This window comes from Amblyomma maculatum, chromosome 3, assembly GCF_055883805.1.
Source record: "Amblyomma maculatum isolate TAMU_Amacu chromosome 3, ASM5588380v1, whole genome shotgun sequence".
Taxonomy (NCBI): domain Eukaryota; kingdom Metazoa; phylum Arthropoda; class Arachnida; order Ixodida; family Ixodidae; genus Amblyomma; species Amblyomma maculatum.
Window position 1 is genome coordinate 57,487,092 of NC_139346.1, and position 18,649 is coordinate 57,505,740.

Below are 18,649 nucleotides of genomic sequence, written 5' to 3' on the forward strand. Positions count from 1 at the left end.
AGAAAATTATCGAGTAATCAATAAATGAATTCTGAAACTTTGTTATAGCTCATATTGCTCAAGACTGTATACCATCTCGCAGACCACTCCTGAAGTACCATTCATAAAGGGTATGGTGGACGTCTTCCAAATCAATTTCTTGTTCCCATCCGAAGATACAAGGGCACAGTTTGGAAAGCAACATCTTTTTTTTTCTTTTGTATATACAACAAATTACCTCTACCATAACCACCATAAAAGCCGAAAAACATTCTTCGCGTTATGCGACAATTACGCGCGGAAAATATATCAGCTAAAGGTGGCCGACGTGTTAATGACATTGTCGGTAGCAACAAAAGAAGTGCGGAATTTCGTTGTGCATTACGAGTCATGCAGGAAGTGTATGCGAGGTAACGAAGGCAATAGAGGATTGATTGATTTATAGGAAGGAAAAGGCGCGGTAACACTCTCACGTGTGTTCTGTGGACACCTCAACCGCGCCGCAAGGGAAGGGAGGAAGGTGGGAGTGAAAGTGGAAAGCGAGAAAGAAGAACCGTAGTGGAGAGCTAGGGAGTAATTTCTACCACCTGGGGATCTTTAACGTGCGTTGACATTGCACAGCGCACGGACACCACTTCGTTTCTCGTCCATCGAAACGCAGCCGCCGAGGTCGGGTTCGAGCCCGGGTACTACGGCACAGTAGTCGGGCGTCTTACCACTGCACCACCCCAACGGGGCTCGAAAGCAATAGAGGTTTAGGCAGTTAAGTTAAGTTAAATTGGTTCACAGGAAGGGAAAGGTGCAGTAACTGTCACACTGGCTCTGTGGACACCCGAACCACGCCGTAAGGGAAGAGAGGAAGGTGGGAATGACAGTGGAAAGAGAGAAAGAGGAGCCGTAGTGGAGGGCTACGGAGTAATTTGGAGCACCTGGGGATCTTTAACGTGCGCTGACATCGCACAGCACACGGACGAGGAACAATAATATAACCGCACGAGAACTACTGGAGGCCCCGACCGCCGGCGGCTGCGTTTCGATGTAGGCAACGCACGTTGAAGATCCCCAGGAGATCGAAATTACTCCGAAACCCTCCAATACGGCACCCCTTTCTCTCTTTCTACTTTCACTCGCACCTTCATATGTTTTCTTACGCCGCCGTACACGTGTCCCTTAGCAAGTGTGACAGGTATTACGTGTTTTGTTTCCCGTGTTGCATTTATTATTATTACTAAAGATGAGGAAAAGAAGCGATAAGTCTATTAGCGATGGGTTGTTTTTATCCGAACACGACATTTTCTTGGCAAAAAGGTAAGATCTTTCTGGTGTTACATTGACACGTGGTTAAATATCTTTGGGGCACGGATTCGAAGATTGGTTGGTTGGTTTGTAGGGTTTAACGTCCCAAAGCAACTCAGGCTATGAGAGACGCCGTAGTGGAGGACTCGGGAGATTTCGACCACCTGCGGTTCTTTAACGTGCACTGACATCGCACAGCACACGGGCGCCTTGCTTTTCGCCTCCATCGAAAAGATCCCGGCCAAGAATATATTTAGCAAACCCTGTTACCAGGGAAATAAGTTGTGAGTGCAGCGTTTGTTGACATGTTCTGTATTTATCATCTAGTATACCATGTTTCGTTTTGCTGCGATTATGGTTTAAGGTTGGTTTGCTTTGTGTGGTTCAACGTTCCAAATCAATGTCGGCTAGTGGGGATAACGCAATGTAACCCAATAATAATTTGCGCCCACGGGGGATTGTTTAGAGTGCACTGATACCACACCGCATAAAGAGGCTTGTGTAAAGCGTCCGCATAAACGTGACATCTGTGGCGGGAATCCTATCCGCGGCCGATCGAGACCAATGATCGATTGGACATTTCATTGACTCATCGTTGCGATGGTTATTCTTGGACACCATAGTAAATTTTGATGCCTCTATGAATTGCCGTAAGATACAGTTATGAAATATTCAATGGGTGTGATCCGCTTCTGTAATTCTTAGTAACGTGTTTCTTGTATTCTTCGCTGGCATCAAATAGTTATGTGTGCCATGCAGTACAAGCATGTTGTGTTCTCGATAGTAAGTAGAAAAAAATCTAAAAGGGTCCAGACAGATCAGCAGCGGCTATGTCGATTTTCTCTGGAATCTTGTGACATCCGAAATATAGTTTTGCTGAAATTATTCTCGTTGAAAATGTTCGTGCTTTGAAAGAAATTCAGCTTATGAAAAATAGACATTTTGACTTCTTTTTAGAAATGTGATACTTGCTTATCTTCCAGCAAAAAAATAGGAATCTGTGAAAGAGAATAAAATGCGAAATTCTCTAACGAGTCATTTCAAACTTGTCATGCATACCATGAAGTTTCCTCTTACCATCACTTTGGGTCAATAGCAGAACGGTGCAGATTATGAGATTCGTATTGAAAAAAGGAAACAGAAGCATCGCACCACACTTTATTTGTGGAATCATCAAGTTGTGACGGCTGTTGACGCGGCTGCATTTTGTGGCCTTTTAATTTATACTAAAGGTAGCAGCTGCTAGCAATAATTTTGGAAGCTGGCCTCCAAAACCTTGCTAATATTGTCGTTAGAATGCACATATATCTCTGTATAATATAAATAAATTAGTCCATAGATTAGGAAATAAAGTGTCTAATTAGCCTAATTTGCTATTACCAGCATAGTGAACGGTGACTTGATAATATGCCCCAAAGAAAACAAATGGTCCTTTGACCCGTTATGAGCTTAAGCTCTAATGATGACAAAGTATTGAAGAAACTGTGTAATTGAAAACACTGTGCTATGAAATCGCCACTGTTTGTTTTTGGCATGACGCCGATGAATAGATTGAAACGTCTGCCACAGTGATTCCTCGTTTGGAAGGGGTCAAATGTGCTTGCCACGCCAATTACAAGCTTTTTCGAACACGTATCCTTTACCTTTCAACGTGGCAGGGAGGAAAATGTACAAAACTAGACCCAGTTAATCTACTAGCCATTCCTTTGGAGCATTGAAGCAAAAACTACGAAGAATCTCTGCGGTTTTGACTATCTTCTAGAAAACAGATGTTGACGCTTTGAAGAGAATTTTTGCGCTTGTTTCTTTCAATGCAGTAATAAAACAAAGCGAAGAGCACAGCGATGAATAAGTATATAGCTCCTATAATCCGGTAGAAGTTGTCGTATGAACCTTGAGCATCCCTGAAGTACCCTGCGTGAGGAAGAAACCAAAAAGAAATGAATGCGCACTCCCATCATTTATTCAGCATCTACTCCCTTCCATTAGAAAAAGAATTGCTTTCGAAGCCTAATTTGTTATTCACAGCATAGCGAACAGTGACATGACAATATCCCCCCTTCCTCCCCCCCCCCCTCCACAAACAAATGCGTCTTTCGACTTATTATGAGCTTGAGCTTTATTAATAACACAGTATTCCAAAAGTGCACAAATTGCGAAAATGGACTGTCAATGTGCACACCGTCTTTGCGGGGCTGCGTCTGCTGTTTAACATTGTTCGGTGTAACAGACAATTAACACATTGGCTACACATAGCTACCTGCGTTCGATGTTTTGGGCTGGATTGAATGTGGGTGAAACTACAAATTTCGAGGTTACTTTTTGAGAAAGCCAGTTTGAGTCGCAATGCGATATACACAGTACGGACCACCATTCAGTGGCGCCGCTGAGCACGGCAATGTATAGCGTTTGAATGAAAAAAATATGTGCTTTGGAGCGTAAGTTCCACATCTTTCATGCCAAACCTCAAGGTCATCTGTCTTCGAGCATTCCACTTACTCTCGCACTGTGAATAAAAACATTGTTTTCATTTCCATGTATTATTACATATTAGTTGTAGTAGTACTTATTAAGATATTGAAATTTGAATTAAATCATAAAGTAAATATTATTACAATATAAAACATTTCGTAATATATCAGAACTTCGCCAAAAAATATTTTATATACAACTTTTGCCCGCGGACAATCGAAAATTGAACACAATTCCTGCTACAATAGTCACTTGCATTGGGCATATTTTTATTAGCTATTTATGCCCTACAATTTCTTTTTTTTTTGCGTTGTGCTTATTGTGTATTGGTTCATTCTCTTTTTCATTTTTTCAGTGTCTGTACCATGTTGTGTCCAGTATGTGTATAAATATGTTAAGTTTGCTTTGTAAGTTGCTATATTCTTATGTATTTTCTTCAAGCAATTCTTGGAATAGGCTCAGCAGTGGCTGCACTGTGCATCAATAAATAAAAATAAATATGCGTAAGCTAGGTAATGCGCATGCGCAATTATCATCTGCGCCTCGCAACTGATGTAACTGGGTTCTGAAGTGCCCCAGAACAAACTGATCATCTTCACCTCTCGTGGCATGAGAGCAATGCTCTATAACGGTAACCGAATTACGCCTCGCGTTAACTTAGCACACTGTCTCGCGCTGTGCACTAAATATTGCCGTCTTCATAAAGTTTCACTTGCGCTGCTCCTTTATTAAGCCCAGGTAAATATGCTACACACTGAGCGAGTATGCACGAGGGCCACGGTCATAGTGTCGCGCGAATCCACCAAGCGGTATGATAAAAAAAAAGCTGCTTGGGGTAGATGAAGACATTATTCCTGAAGAGAAAGGCCGCTTCTTGCCATACAGGTTGCTGCGACCATCAAGCAACGATAAGCACGACTAGCAGGCTGCGAAAAACGCGGAAACTATCCAAAATCGAAGCACCAGCAGCGACTCGGTTGCAGCAAATGGCTATAACTCGCGACACTTGGTTCAAGGATACCAGAACCTCTACAATATTGTCGGTATAAATAATCGCGCAGGTGACGTTCTCGTTTTTTATAGACGATAAGTTTCGGGTTATCTGGGATATGTTGTGATTTATTTTGATGATAAAATTGTAATGTGCAAAGAGTTAGTGTAAATGTTTCTTATCCTTAAATCTAGAAGGTTGTAAAGAAAAGAAAATCCCGAACTCCATCTGGCCCGATATTTGAATTTTTCCGGATTGAAATATTTGACAATAGGTCTCTGATTGCACGTTGAGTACAGAGAAAGCAACTGTTGCTGTGGTGTTGTTTCACCAAACTGCTGTGGAGCTGATACGATTCGCTACAGCATCACTTTGCTAGCAGAGCTTTTTCATAGACAAGCCTAAGACGTAAAAACGAAAGCAATAAATTGAAAGTCATATAGATACCTATTTATAAATAACCTTGAGTCGCCATAAACGCATATGTTGTGCTGAGTAAGTCTGTAGTGGTATGTATTCGGCTCCAAATAAAACTGTCCAATCGTTAGATATTCCGCTTCAAGCAATAATTCTTGGCAAGGCCTCAGTCGAAGTACAGACTGAGAGTGTCAGCTTTGTAATAAACGACCTTAAGATCTCCTTAGAGCGTCGTGTACCAGTGAGAATTGCTCATATTTAAGATGTATCATGTACAGGCAGGGCTTTTCATCACCGAACTAAATTTATTACGTGCTGCGAATTGATTATCGTTAAATCTGTTGACTGATGTATGCTGGAGAAAGAAGGAAAATTAGATTTCTCAAAATCAGCATCGGGAGCCAAATTGCTTGTTTGTTTATTTCAGGGTGATTTACCTTAAAAATGACCTCTCAGTACTTGCAGTATAACAAGGGGTAACAACTCACCTATTATAGATGCATTAGCCAAGCATAATGGAATGATGCCGAGCCCGCTCATGCCGAAGCAAGTTGCCGTCCGTCCAACGCCAACATTTTCCGCGATGACAAGATATCTTGCGCATTGCAGGTAGCCCATCGCCAGTCCATTCACTGCTGTTAGTGTAGCCACACACACAAGGTCCGTCACTTGTGGCATGTACAGTAGACACGCGCTGGAAACTGCAAAGCTGGTTACGTAGAGCGGTGACCGACTTCGCTGAACAGCGTCTGCTAGGGCAGGCAGCACTGTAGAACCAAGTGTCCGGCCCAAGGCCGAAAAAGTGGTCAGCTTCATAGCTATCTCGAACTCAATGCCTTTGTCTCTGCCATAGTCCACTATTGTGGCCAGGAAAGCAGAATCACTGTAGTCTCCGGCCATGTTGGCCAATACCAATACGTAGAACGCAGGCTTCCTGGAGAGATCCACTAGTTGTTGCAGAAGGCCTTCTTTTGTCTGCATATCCTTCTTTATAGAGTGATTCGTGAAATCTGCTTGGCCCCCCTGATGACGGGATGTACATGAGTTTTCACACTTTGCACATGCCATAGAAATGCTATGAATCTCTGGGTCCGCGGAGGCCGTCGTACAGCTCAGCGCGGCCGGTGGTTTCTCACAGGGGCATTTCGGGGCAGGATAAAGCTGTTTATTCGCTGGTTGTCCAATCACTTCTTGATTTCTTGCTCCGTCTAAATATGAAATAGCAATCTTCGACGTATCGTTACTCGAAGCTGTCTTTTTTCGGCAGCAGGGAAATCTGATCGCTAGCGGTCTTTTAAGCAGCATAGATAAAGGAATACCATGAGCGATAATCGCGCCGCTTATTAGTAAGGCTCCTTTGAAACCAAACTCATGCATGAGGTAAGAAAGAATCATCGGTCCAACGGTACCGGCGGTCGACCAACTTGAGTTGATGAAAGATTGCGCTGTTGTTTGGTATTTTGTAAAGTAATGAAGTGAGTAGATGGAAGCCGTTGTAAAGAACACCTTGAGTGCAAAACCTGGCAATAAAGGAATAAAAATCACGATTTTGAGAAATTGTCAGCACGAGGGGACTGTGAAATTCTAGCGTAATACAGAAATATATCTTGAGCTATGATAAAAAGTAGGCAATTTGTTAGGTGAACGCCTCGTGGGTTTTCAGTGCAGCAATCCAGTAAAGCAGGTTGCAAGCGGCTACTTTATAAGCTCTCTGCAGTCATTGTCTTCCCCAATATAGACCATGACGGGGATCTGAAGTCATTCTCAAAAATCGTCGAATGTTACCTAAACGAGTCATGACACACTCAAAACAGTTTGAAAGAAGACCACACCCCTTTCCTCATGTCCACGTGTCTCATGCGCGTATTTTTCGCGCTTATTGCCCCACACAATTCTAAACTTTGGTCCGCCAGAATCGATAACCTATAGTAATGCTGTTATTAGGTAGCCTACTTGCCTTATTTATACTTCGGTATGTACATGCTAAAGGCGCTGCCTTCTGTGTGAAACCATCCGTGTCTAGAAAGCAGGTACAGCTCCAGAGCCATACGCTGCATAACGAAAGCCGGTGGCTTAACCCTGTCATCTGAATTGAACAGTACCGCCACCTTGAATAGAAGGAGGCCTTTCTTTGCCAGCGACTGTGAAACGACCGTTGTGCTGAAATTTCGCGACAACATTAAGTGCAGTGACTGTTGCTTAGTTTGACCTTAACCAGTAAAAGACGCTCAAAACCAATCGTAAAGACGTCGGCGCCGCCTCGTCGCTTCGCGGCAACGATACCAAAAATTGAATAAATCTAGCTTTCTAGAAGAGTTATTTGAATTCTTACAACTTAGTTTCGGTTGAAATTTACGGTGACAGCTAAGAACAATGGTGCATTGTCTATGTAACGGTGTTATAAAATTCTTGTGCAGATAGAAATAAAGCCTTTTCTGACGCAAATGACTCCATTTTTGTTAATATGTACGTCGCCTATTGGTTAATCTTGGACACGTATCTTCAAAAGAGCATTCTTGACGCGCATTCTTGGTACTATATTTAGCATGCCTGCAGGCATGGGCGTGATAGTGGCATTGTGCAAAATGTTTCTCCGCTGTATATAAGGCAGTCGTGTGATAGTTTTAGCTTTGCCACCCACTCGAAGGCGTATTCAAGAGCGAGCACTTTATAATGTATCTCAGTATTTGCAAACAGCGGGAAATACGAGAAGGCTATATACTTCGGAGTGGGCAGAACACCGGTAGGTATTCTCCCAGAAGCATGGGATGCATTATGTCGTATGCCTAACTGAGGCGCCTTACACGCACAAAAAATACCTTCACAGTTTCACAAACATGAACGCTTTCGCCATGCAAGGATATGCATGCAACTTTGTTAGAAGCTTAGACTCTGCTCGAATGCAGATTGTGCGGGGCTCTACGTGGTCTAAGTAAAGAAATCCCCCCCCCCCCCCCCCTCTGAAGCACCTGTGTTATGAGATATCCTATTGTGGTCTCGTGAGGATAAACACCAAGTCATTTATTGAACACGTTTACTGCGAATGGTTATATTTCTTAGGGCTTTTTATGTAAGCGGCGAAATTCGCCTTTGAGGTTAGAACAGTAAACTTGGCATGCATGGCGATACGACACACAAGTGAAAGCAGATTTTGAAGTGTAAGCGTTCAATTTCTGTTCCCTACAAACTCTGGAGTCAGTGTAAGTGTTTCGGCATTCTGTGCAAATGTCGCAAGCATGCGTTTGGCAGGTTAGTGCTTGCCACCTGATTTCGCGGCGCAGTGAGTGGTCTGGGGAACTGAATACGATGTCGAGACTACGCATCCAGGACTAGGTGTCAGAACCTGTCAAATAGAGTTGCGGTTTTAAAATCGGTGACCGACTATCTACGACATTTGCATGCAAAACCAATTACTTAACATATAGAGCAGCAGGCATGGTCGTGCGCCTTGTTTCAGGCCGAATGAAGTATCTGTCTTTTGCGGCTTTTCAGATAATGTGATATCTGAAGTTCATGTGCAAATCACTGCGTGTGGAATATTAGAGTCGCAACAGAAGGAAATAATGAAGACAAGAAAAACAACGTTTACATACTAGAATGTGGAACCTAATGTGGCATCGCCGAATGGACCTATTAAAGCTGTCGACATTTGTAGACATAGCAGAAATGCCGACCCTCCCCCAATCTGATCATACTTTCAAGTGAAGCCAAAGCGGCTTGCCAAGCGGCGCGCATTTCTGGACAATAAGAGCGCTGGACACGATCATCAACTGATTGCATAAATTATTATATATAAGCTATATATTATCGTTCCTCTTGATTAGCATAAAACAAACGCATGAGCCGTTCGGTTACACAAGAATACGTTGTCATACATACAATATCATACAAGTACTGTTCGCAGTAGGTGCCTACATAATTGATACGCTGGCCGGTCAAGCAGGTTTATATATATATATATATATATATATATATATATATATATATATATATATATATATATATATATATATATATATATTTCGTGCCGCTACTACCTTCACGGTTCGCAAAGCATATTTCAAGCTCAAGCACACTTTTCACTTTATTTTAAAACTCACCGTGAAGAGCGCCTAGGGTTATGACCATCCAGACCATGCTTGGAGCAAAGGCTGACGCCGATATTGCTGCGGCCGTTACGACGGCACTGAGAACAATGATCCGGTACAACGAAATATGCCGCTGTAGCAAAGCGATGCTTAGCCCTAAAAAAAGAATTGCACTGCTTGAGACGTTTAAAAAAAGCGAGGACGTTTGAGCTTCACGCTAAGACTACACCTAGGGTGTCTTTGACACCCCCTTTTAATTTGTGAAAATTTAAAATCTATGATGTTTAAATTTATAAACCTTCCACTTATATTACTGCAATCTCAATTCGCATCCCAAAACAAACGATAGCAAGTGATGCTCTCCACAACACATGCAATGGGTGCCGCTCTAACTCACATGAGAACAATCCTTCGTGGCATGTGCGAACTCAGTTGCTAAAAACGTTTTTTTATTATTTGCGAATCTTTTATTCTTTGTTGTCAGTTCATGGTCACAGCGATAGAAACGCCTTTTCGACTGGCCAGTGTTCGTAGCCTGAATGCGACTGGCACAATTGCGTTTCCAGGGGGTTTCAATAGGGTTACAACGCACCATATTAGCTTTCAAATAAATGTTTGGTTGTGCAGCAAAAAAGACAAAAATAATGAGTTTCTGATTGAATTTGTTCGCCCCACTCGATTCTGACTGCACGCTACTCAACAAAAAGCATTTAATTTCCGAAATTTTTTTGCTGTCTAAACGATGGACACATTGCAAGATAAATTCGTAGGTACTAAAATTTAAACGCCTCTAATTTTTCAGTGAAATGAAATATAGATATATTAATTTCCCATATTGCTGCAACTGATTCATGAAAGGGCACGTTCTGTTGTGGCGAAGTCGATAGTTTTTTATCACACCTTTCTTACTGCAGCCAGAGCAGTACAAATAGTTTGTTATTAACGCAACGACTATCACTAGAATAACGCAAAACCCAATTTTAAGCATCACGTTTGCTCTATAGACAAATGCGACGTGCACTACGCCGAGGCAAGAAAAACAGAACTCTGCTACTAAGCAATGCGCGCTACTCTAACATACGTGGATAGCAGCTTCTACTGCACATAAACATTACGGAACTTATGCATGGGTACATCGATGTAGTGTTTATTACAGCGCAAGCCGGTTCATTGAAAATCGCTGTATCATTTCCGTACATAGAGTTAAAGAACCTACTGCATTTCTGAAATTCTATTCTGAAAAGGCTCCACGCAAACTCTACCCCTTGAATTAAAATTTCACTGGAGATTTCGAAGTCAAAACAACATTTATTCCAGCAAAAGTTCTTGCCATATTTTGGAGACAAACAAAAGACAAACAAACTGCATCCACGAGAATACTCGAAACTTTCCCTAACCCTGAAGGGCGCCCACAGCGCGGTTGTGTGCCTCGTCTCAGGTCTAGGCAATAACTGTGTTTCATTTCTCGTGTTCTTTGTCTAATTCGACCCTCATCTTGCCTTTCGGCAGTTATTAGTTTTAATGAACTTTCAATAGAGCTTCCCGCCGATTTCGAATTGTGCATACAGTGTTCTTGGATCTTGAAAGAAAACAAAACTAAAAACATCATGTGGGGCAGTTGGGACACAGCACCTGTTATTGTGCCTATTAGAGTTTAAGGCGTTTATTTTAGAGACGCAGGCCTTCAGAATATTTAAATGGGTAGCATTTATTTAATGACATTTGGGCGGACGGTGATGGCGCCAAACTTACAATATTTTCCTGGAAAACGGAGAAATGGTAGCCATTTGAAAAAACATCCTTCAATTTCCTGGCTAGAAAATTTTATCTAAAGAATGCATCTTCAAGACCAGCGCTTTAACACCACTCTGGAGATCCCATCCTCATCGCAACACTAGATTTCATACTTCTAAATGAAGACACTGAACCAACATTGCAGTAGAATCAGTAATGCTTGGACGCTTTTCGGCTGTGTAAAAGAATCATGTTGAAAATAACAGCATTTGAACATAGATGATAAAGCACTCGACAAGCGGAATTATTGTCAAAACATTTTTGGGAAAGGCTGAGGGTCGCCGGAGAAGGGGTAAGCAGCGAACGCAATGGTTAGATGGCATCCTCGAGGCACTGCAGATGAAGTTATGTGATGTTAGGAAGATAGTGAGAGACGGGAAAGCGTGGCTTGACATGGTCCATAGGGTCACGAAGAGTCGGACACGACTGAACGACTGAACTGAACTGTGTTTATATATGTGCACGGTAATTTTCACCACTTGCAGGTTATTGCTTTAATAACTACGAAAGCTATCTCTGTGTTGTCTGTGCAAGGTGCATCATACTAGAAAGTGGGCGTTAAGTACGGTATAGAACGTAATTACTTGATGAATTGTGAAGCATGAGCCAAATTCAGACTTATTTCTTATTACGGTCAAGGGACAACACAGTATTGAAAAATTGACGGTCGTTATCATATAAAGGTAGCCACTCCTTTGCAGTTCCATTTTGGCTCGAAGTATCGCACGACTGTAGATGGCCATAGAGTTGCAGCTAGTGCCTTGCGAATTTAAAGAATGGCCTCGGTTGTGACTTTTTTGCGTCAAATACCGTATTTTGTCCTGCAATATGTCTTATTACTCCGCAAAACTTTCCCCATGTAGCAGCGTATGATAGAGACTATTGACTCAAGACGCTCATAAATGGCGATCATCCTTATCACTGCTGTCACCAGAGGGGCGGCTGCCGTCGAGAATATTTCGGATTCAACGTGCATGTGCTCTTAAAAGATGTCCTAGAGCATTGAGATAAGCTAGCGCACATCTCTTGTAATTTGCAATTGCAAAGTTTCAATTTGAATTGCCATGGAGCCAACTCCGCTGCCAATGTCTGTAAGTCTTAAGGCGTAATACTGGAATAAGCTTTCTTTGTATGACTTAAAACGAATGTTGGGACCCGCCACGGTCTGCTTTTTTCTCGATATTCTTGCAGTGAAACAGGTGGGAGCGATACTTATCTTACATTTTTGACCATTCTCAGAACTTCTACATGTCTATCTTTGCCTTGATTTTCCCTGAATTATCAGTTGTTCTGTGAAAAAGTTTCTGATTCTCCTATCAAGAATTTAGGACATTCCTTCGGCTGGGGTTAAATACCTGACAGGTGGCCGGTCATGATGAATATACTTTCGGGCCAGGCTGCCTGTTCACGCGTTGCTCCGTAAGCTTCCATAATGAGGACAAATATGATGCCGAAGCAGGTACTCGGAATTGCCAGCAGGAGAATGGAAGCCGACGACAGCAATGGGATGCTCCAGCAGTTGTCCATTGTTGGTGATATAGTTGCTCTGTCGAAACAAGGGTCAAAGTTTACAACACATTGAATGAGGACACTTAAGAGTGTCTGCGGTTGAATATCTGCAAGAATCATCTCCTTTTCTCTGCTTTGTTTTCGAAACCAAGCGACAGGGCTACATTATAACCCATGGGGAACTATTTCGCCAAAGAAAGCAATGTGGGCATCTCTCCAGATCGCGAATATATAACATAAGCTTTAAACGCACACATCTATCCTCCCTCCGCAATTATCCGTTTCCAAAGCTGTTGGTCTCTTCGTTTTGTTTTTTTACATTTCTCATTTCTATCCTCCTCAAATAACAATTATATCTAACGTGTAATGCAGCTTTTCTGAAATTCCTGCAGGTTTTATGCCAATATCTAGAAAACATTTCCTAAAGAATCTTCTTTGTCAGCCAGAGACATATGAATACTATATGCACATACTAAAGGAATTAAAAATTTACACTCTAAAACAAACGTCCCAAATACAGTTTTGATTTGCTGAAAAAGTCAGCCCATGCGAATGCCTTTCAGTGAGCCACAAATGGTAGCGAGATGACACTGACCCATTTTGCAAAGTACATTTAGCAACACTGAGAAGCCTAGCGAAATATTGATATCGTGGCGTGCTTACTTCGCTTCTTTGATAGAGTTTTCTGCGCTTTGCCTCTCACCACGATCATTCTGTTTTCTTTGCTGATACAATTATATGCTTAAAACATGCACTGAGGTGCTGCCCCGTATGTACACGCTCAATGCAAAACGCAGCGAGATCAAGCCATATCATTCTGCGTTGTCCACTAATGACATATATCCCAAGCAGGTAATGCGTACTAATTGCAGTATTAGTATGCGTTGCGCAAACTATTCAACCCTAGCACCTTGTGTCAGAACGGATGGAAACAAATTATTAAGTTTTTGCGACCTGTTGCGCTTTCATTTCGCAACGTCTCGCAGTTTTGTCCGTGCTTACTGGATGGAAAACATGACAAATGGCTTTAAGAAAGACCGTGTTTGGATGAGAGACCATGGAAGAATATTTACTCCAAAATACTCTTCCAAACGTTTTCTAACAATGCACGATAGGAAGATAGGTACGGCTTGTACTCATGTGGTGTTTGAAAAACGCCACTGTAGAGTAATAAGCGTCACTCTTCTAAACAAGCATTAGATAGCATCCTTTGCCGAGAATGACATATAGTTTTTATGTATATAAAGCCTCCACTATCAACGAGTCGAGGCTCTTATAGCCTCACTGGAATGTGACGTTCCCTACAACGCGCTCCTCGCTTCGCTTTCGTGAGTAGGAATCAGTCGAAATAGGGCTGATCAGTAGCAGTCATACTCAATAAATTTAAAACTGCGCTAACCAATCTGGTTAAGCAACATATGTAAACCTGACATCAAATCTCCAGGCCTCAACTTACCCAGCCGTTAGAAACCTACGCAGGTGTCGGTATCGCACCGCGGATAAACGCTGCGAGAAAATCTCACAGGGTGACGTTTGACTTCACGCAAAGAGAGGTGGCTAGTGGGACTCTGGCAGCGCGAGTGATTCCTTTTAACCCCTAGAGCTCTGAAGATATATAGCTGGGAAAACGCGGGCCGCAAAAAGATGTATCATGCATTTGGCATGCCAGCGTTCTTGCGGAAAGCAGCAGAACCTGTTGGTAGATTTCCACGGTTGCAGAAGAGGCAGTTGGGAAGGCTGAGTACGTCCACATGCCAAGTGCATGAGCAATCACGTGCGTCTACAGGCGGCAGCTGAACCGCAAACTGACTAGCACTCACATGCCATTGCGTCGCTTGTAAAATGAACCATCCAGGCATTTTTACCGATGTTATGACCATGAAGAGTTTGTGCGAAATTTTCATGAAGTTACGGTTTTGTGACTTTCTATACCGAATTGTTACTCGCAGTCGGATAAATGCAATGTAAAAAGCTGGCATAGCAATGGTAGCTGGCTTTTTTTGCCTCCCGACATATAAATCTGCTCGCCTCCAACAGAGCTTCGGCATGAAAACACACTTACTCTGCAAAAAAAAAAAAAACACTATGAAGAAGTAACTATTTTGTTCACAATGCCATGCACCGCAGTAGCTCCTGTCAGAATGCAGAGCCTGCGAGCTGCGTGAGCTTCCATGACAGATGTCTGAGCCTCAGAGAAAAATAATTGACAAATGTAGTTTATTCTTTTTTCCTGAACGTTGGTGTCAGTATGACACACTCTGTCCAACCAATGCGTCACATTCCATGAAGCACGTGTGCTATTTGAGAGTCTCGGCCAGCATACATCACTCTGTTTCATAGTTTAACTTTTGTGCGATAGGGGCTTGGGCCGATTAGTCATGCCTTTGGCCGCCTTTTTGGAACGCTCTTGCAGTTTTGCAATGTTTCCTTTGTCGATGATTCCTCCGTTTCATTGATTTGGAGGTAAATATTGAAGGCTTTCGCATTTTTAAACGTTTCGTTCTATAATTGGTAAGCCATCAATATGATTCCTACCTTGATAGCAGCACTACTACGGTTAAGCATGTTAGTACCGAAGTACTATTGTATTTTTATCGCTCGCATTATAATATGAAGACACCGTAAAAGAATGGTGAAAGGTGTGGAGAGAGTAATTTGAAAAGCGCACGTGCGTGTATCGAGCCAGGCATGAGGTCGAATATGCCGTCAGTACATTCACGCAGATATATTACTGTAGAGCCAGCGTATATACCTTCCTAAACAAAACGTGGTCAGTGCACGCTTGCGTGTAGGTGGTGGTTTTTGGAATTTAACGTCCCAAAGCAACTCAGGCTATGAAAGACGCCGTAGTGGAGGACTCCGGAAATGTCGACCACCTGAGGTTCTTTAGCGTGCACTGACATCGCAAACGCTTGTGTGTAAGATACGGACACAGAGAGAAAAGCGCCACACTAAATGTACTGGATATCCTGAGCTAGAGTAACCGAAGCCAACTGGTCTGTTCGCTTGTACGAGCTGTCCAGGCGCACCATGCTAACGAGAGGTGCACGGTGGTGGGTGGATTGAATCACAACCAAGCAGGGGCCTGGAAAATGTTACAGATTAGCATACACAGCCATCTGGGAAATTTAGGCCAGCCAAGGAGCGTCAGCGGCGGTTAAAGAAACATGAACGACTGATGAGTGCGTTTAGGTAGGCGTGTTGGTGAAAACAGACACAAGGAAATATTCGTATTAGTCTGGGGGATAAAGATTATCCTTTATCGCTTGTAAGCTTGTAATGTAGTGTAGTGCTTTATTTTGGTGGTTAAAACGAGGGTGCCAGGCACAAGGTTTGAATACTGCAAGGAAGGCGGTGCAATAAATCGGAGCCTGCAATCCCATTTTGAGAACGAATCGCTCTTAGCACGACTGTGTGACAGCGAAGTTTGCTGACACCCTCGCCTACTCAGTGGTAATGCTAGCAATATGAAGGCTTCCTTTGAATCGATAGATAATGCAAATGTGCCGAGGTTAGCGTCATATTTTGTACAGGTCCAGTCTTTACTAGTAATTATCGGAAATGTTTCAGGATCTGGGTAAGTTGTGAGTGTGCATTTTATCACGCGCGTGGTTGAGTGTGCGCGCGCATGTGTGAATGTGATACCTTCTGAAAACCTCTAGATATGTTCCGTTTAGTCTGTATGCTGTATGACGATTTACTAGGTTTATCTTTTTTTCCAGTTAATCATCCTTACTCTTTTTCATTACATCTTTAGTCAATAGTGGTATTTCCGCCGTCAAGGAATGCTCCTAAGAAGCATTCTACAAAGTGAAACTTGAAAATTCTCCAACCATCACTTTTTTATTTTAAGAAAACCCGACGTTTCGTAGCCGGCCCGACTCCTTCTTCAAGGGTGCATGACGCGGGGCTTGATCCAGATATAAGTAAAGTTAAGGGGGGAGGAAGGAGAAGAGGGGGAGGTGAGATGAGTCTGAAATAAATGAGAAGGGCGGAAGAAGGCGGGGGATAGACAAATGATGACTTACAGTACTGCCGCTGCAGCGGTGTCCGCTGCCATCTTTTTTTCTTTTCTTCAACGCAGTGGCCTTAGCTCAACATGCGGTTGGGGCCTAGCCCGCATCAAGGGCTTTTCATTTGCTTGGCAACCGATACCGGTAAGTACGCAGGGTGGGGGGGGTGTATCCACACTACCAAGCTTCTATATGATTAATAAAGCTGACTTCCATTTTGTGGATACACGACTTCCTCAGAGCTTTTCTCATGCACAAATTCACAATATCTCTCTTGGCCAGCTTTGATTGAGCGTAATGAAATAGCAGTGGTTGTTTCTCCCCTCTAGGCTCATAAGCCCAACAGATATGGCCTCTTGTGAACTCAAGTCGCAAGTGCAAAAACCTGAGCGACCTTAGGCAGGAAGCTCATGCGTGACGGAAAGTTGTTGCAAAACTTGCAGAAAGCAACCCACTGCCTCCATCACTTTATCTAGAGGATTTCCGCCTTTCCCGTTACAAAGAGCAAGGTAGTCATCAACATACATAAGCACTTCCTGAACATCTGAGCCAGCGAGGGTTTGGTGAAGGAACCTACCTGTTCTAGCTAGATAAAAATCAATGAATAAAGGCTCTATACACGACCAAATGGATACACCGCGTTTTTGATGACACCCATTTTCGTCCCAAATAACATGGGACAGGCAAGCGTCTTTCACCAAGGGCCACCATCAGAAATTATTACCCTGAAGGGCCAGTCAGGTTTCCGAGTTTTCACAGTGAAAAACCCGTCCAAATTGTCTTTCTTGCAAGTTTTTATGCCTCGAAAGCAGGAGTCAGGCCTAAGTGCATTGCAGAGCTTCATAGCAGCCGACCTTGCTCTCCTGATTGCCGATGCTTTGTGCTAGTCAAAAACTAAATCAACGGCTTCTAACGCTTTAGCTTTGTAATTATGCTTGGAAATTACAGCAAAACTAGAGATTAGCTATTGTCAGACGTCAGCAACGCAAGGAAATTGTCTTTTAGGTACCTTACAGTTCTTTCTACTGGCCGATTTTCGTAGCAGGGCTGGTGACGGCCAACGATGTCAACCTCATCAGAAATGCACCTTGCATTTTCCGATATAGGCCCTGCCTTTGAATTAAGTCGCACCATGGCTACAAGCTCCGAATTTGTTTTCAGTTTGGATGCCCAACTTCGGCACAAAATGTAGCATTCACGGACCGACTGGGAAAGAACATCGACGCCAAGCATCTTAATCTCGTTCTTAGGTGTTTGTGCCATCATTCCTTTTTCATTTTGCTTGCAGCAAACGCGCAGCCTTAAAAGAGTGGAGCACCACATGGTCCATTAGGCACCAAACCCAGTTTGTGGAATATTCAACGGCCATAGTTCATTAGTTTTTAGTCACACGTGGAAAAGCGTACAGTGGACAGACAGGCAGGTGTGTAAACGAAAAACTTCTATAACATGCAACGGATTTCGAGGAAGCATCCAGGAACCTGGGGATTCATTACAGGTACTATCCTTCAGAGCCGTGAACCTGAACTCAGCAAATGCATAGTAATTGCCAGACACAAAGAACGACTGGTCCGAGAGATTATCAAGGTAGCTTCATTAGCCAGGATGAGTGACTTTTGTCTTAGCACGCCATCCGTTGCACTAACCGAAGAGGAATTGAACTTCTTAATTATATGATTCGCTTCTTTGTTACAGGACTGTGCTTGTCATTTGAGATTTCCTCTATAATATGGCTGCGGCTCATATGATTAAATGTGTGGTGAGATGGTATAAGAAGTCGTGTTTCTTTTAAATAAAGATAGTTGGAAGACAGCGTTTGTGGCTTGTCCCTTCGCTAAGCGCTGTTTGTCAGAAATACATTACATTATATATATGCTGGAAAATATTGTTCCGTCTTTAAGATCGCGCTTCAAAAATAAGGTATATCTTGCCATGCATTGACCAACATAGCACAGTTCTTAGGCCAGACTGCTAACGAGTTTTGGTCTACATTTTCCCCTTGACTGCTTACACCTCACGTATTTTGATATTCACTTGTTGACAACACTGTTCCGGTTGGTTGAGATATGGCTTTTCAGAATGAGACATCC

The 18,649-nt window shown here is 42.8% G+C and overlaps 1 protein-coding gene across 1 annotated transcript in view; it reads right to left on the reverse strand.

The window, feature by feature from the left end:
• The window catches only part of LOC146194816 (monocarboxylate transporter 9-like), a 104,033-nt gene extending 91,465 nt beyond the window's left edge, over positions 1-12,568 (reverse strand). The window contains exons 1-4 of the mRNA XM_084596646.1: positions 12,393-12,568; positions 9,256-9,399; positions 5,644-6,675; positions 3,116-3,189 (exon numbers count right to left, since the gene is read on the reverse strand). Coding sequence (XP_084452772.1) covers positions 3,116-3,189; positions 5,644-6,675; positions 9,256-9,399; positions 12,393-12,564 — 1,422 coding nt within the window. The 5' untranslated portion in view covers positions 12,565-12,568. The remainder of the gene's footprint in view (positions 1-3,115; positions 3,190-5,643; positions 6,676-9,255; positions 9,400-12,392) is intronic.
• Positions 12,569-18,649: the final 6,081 nt, after the last annotated feature.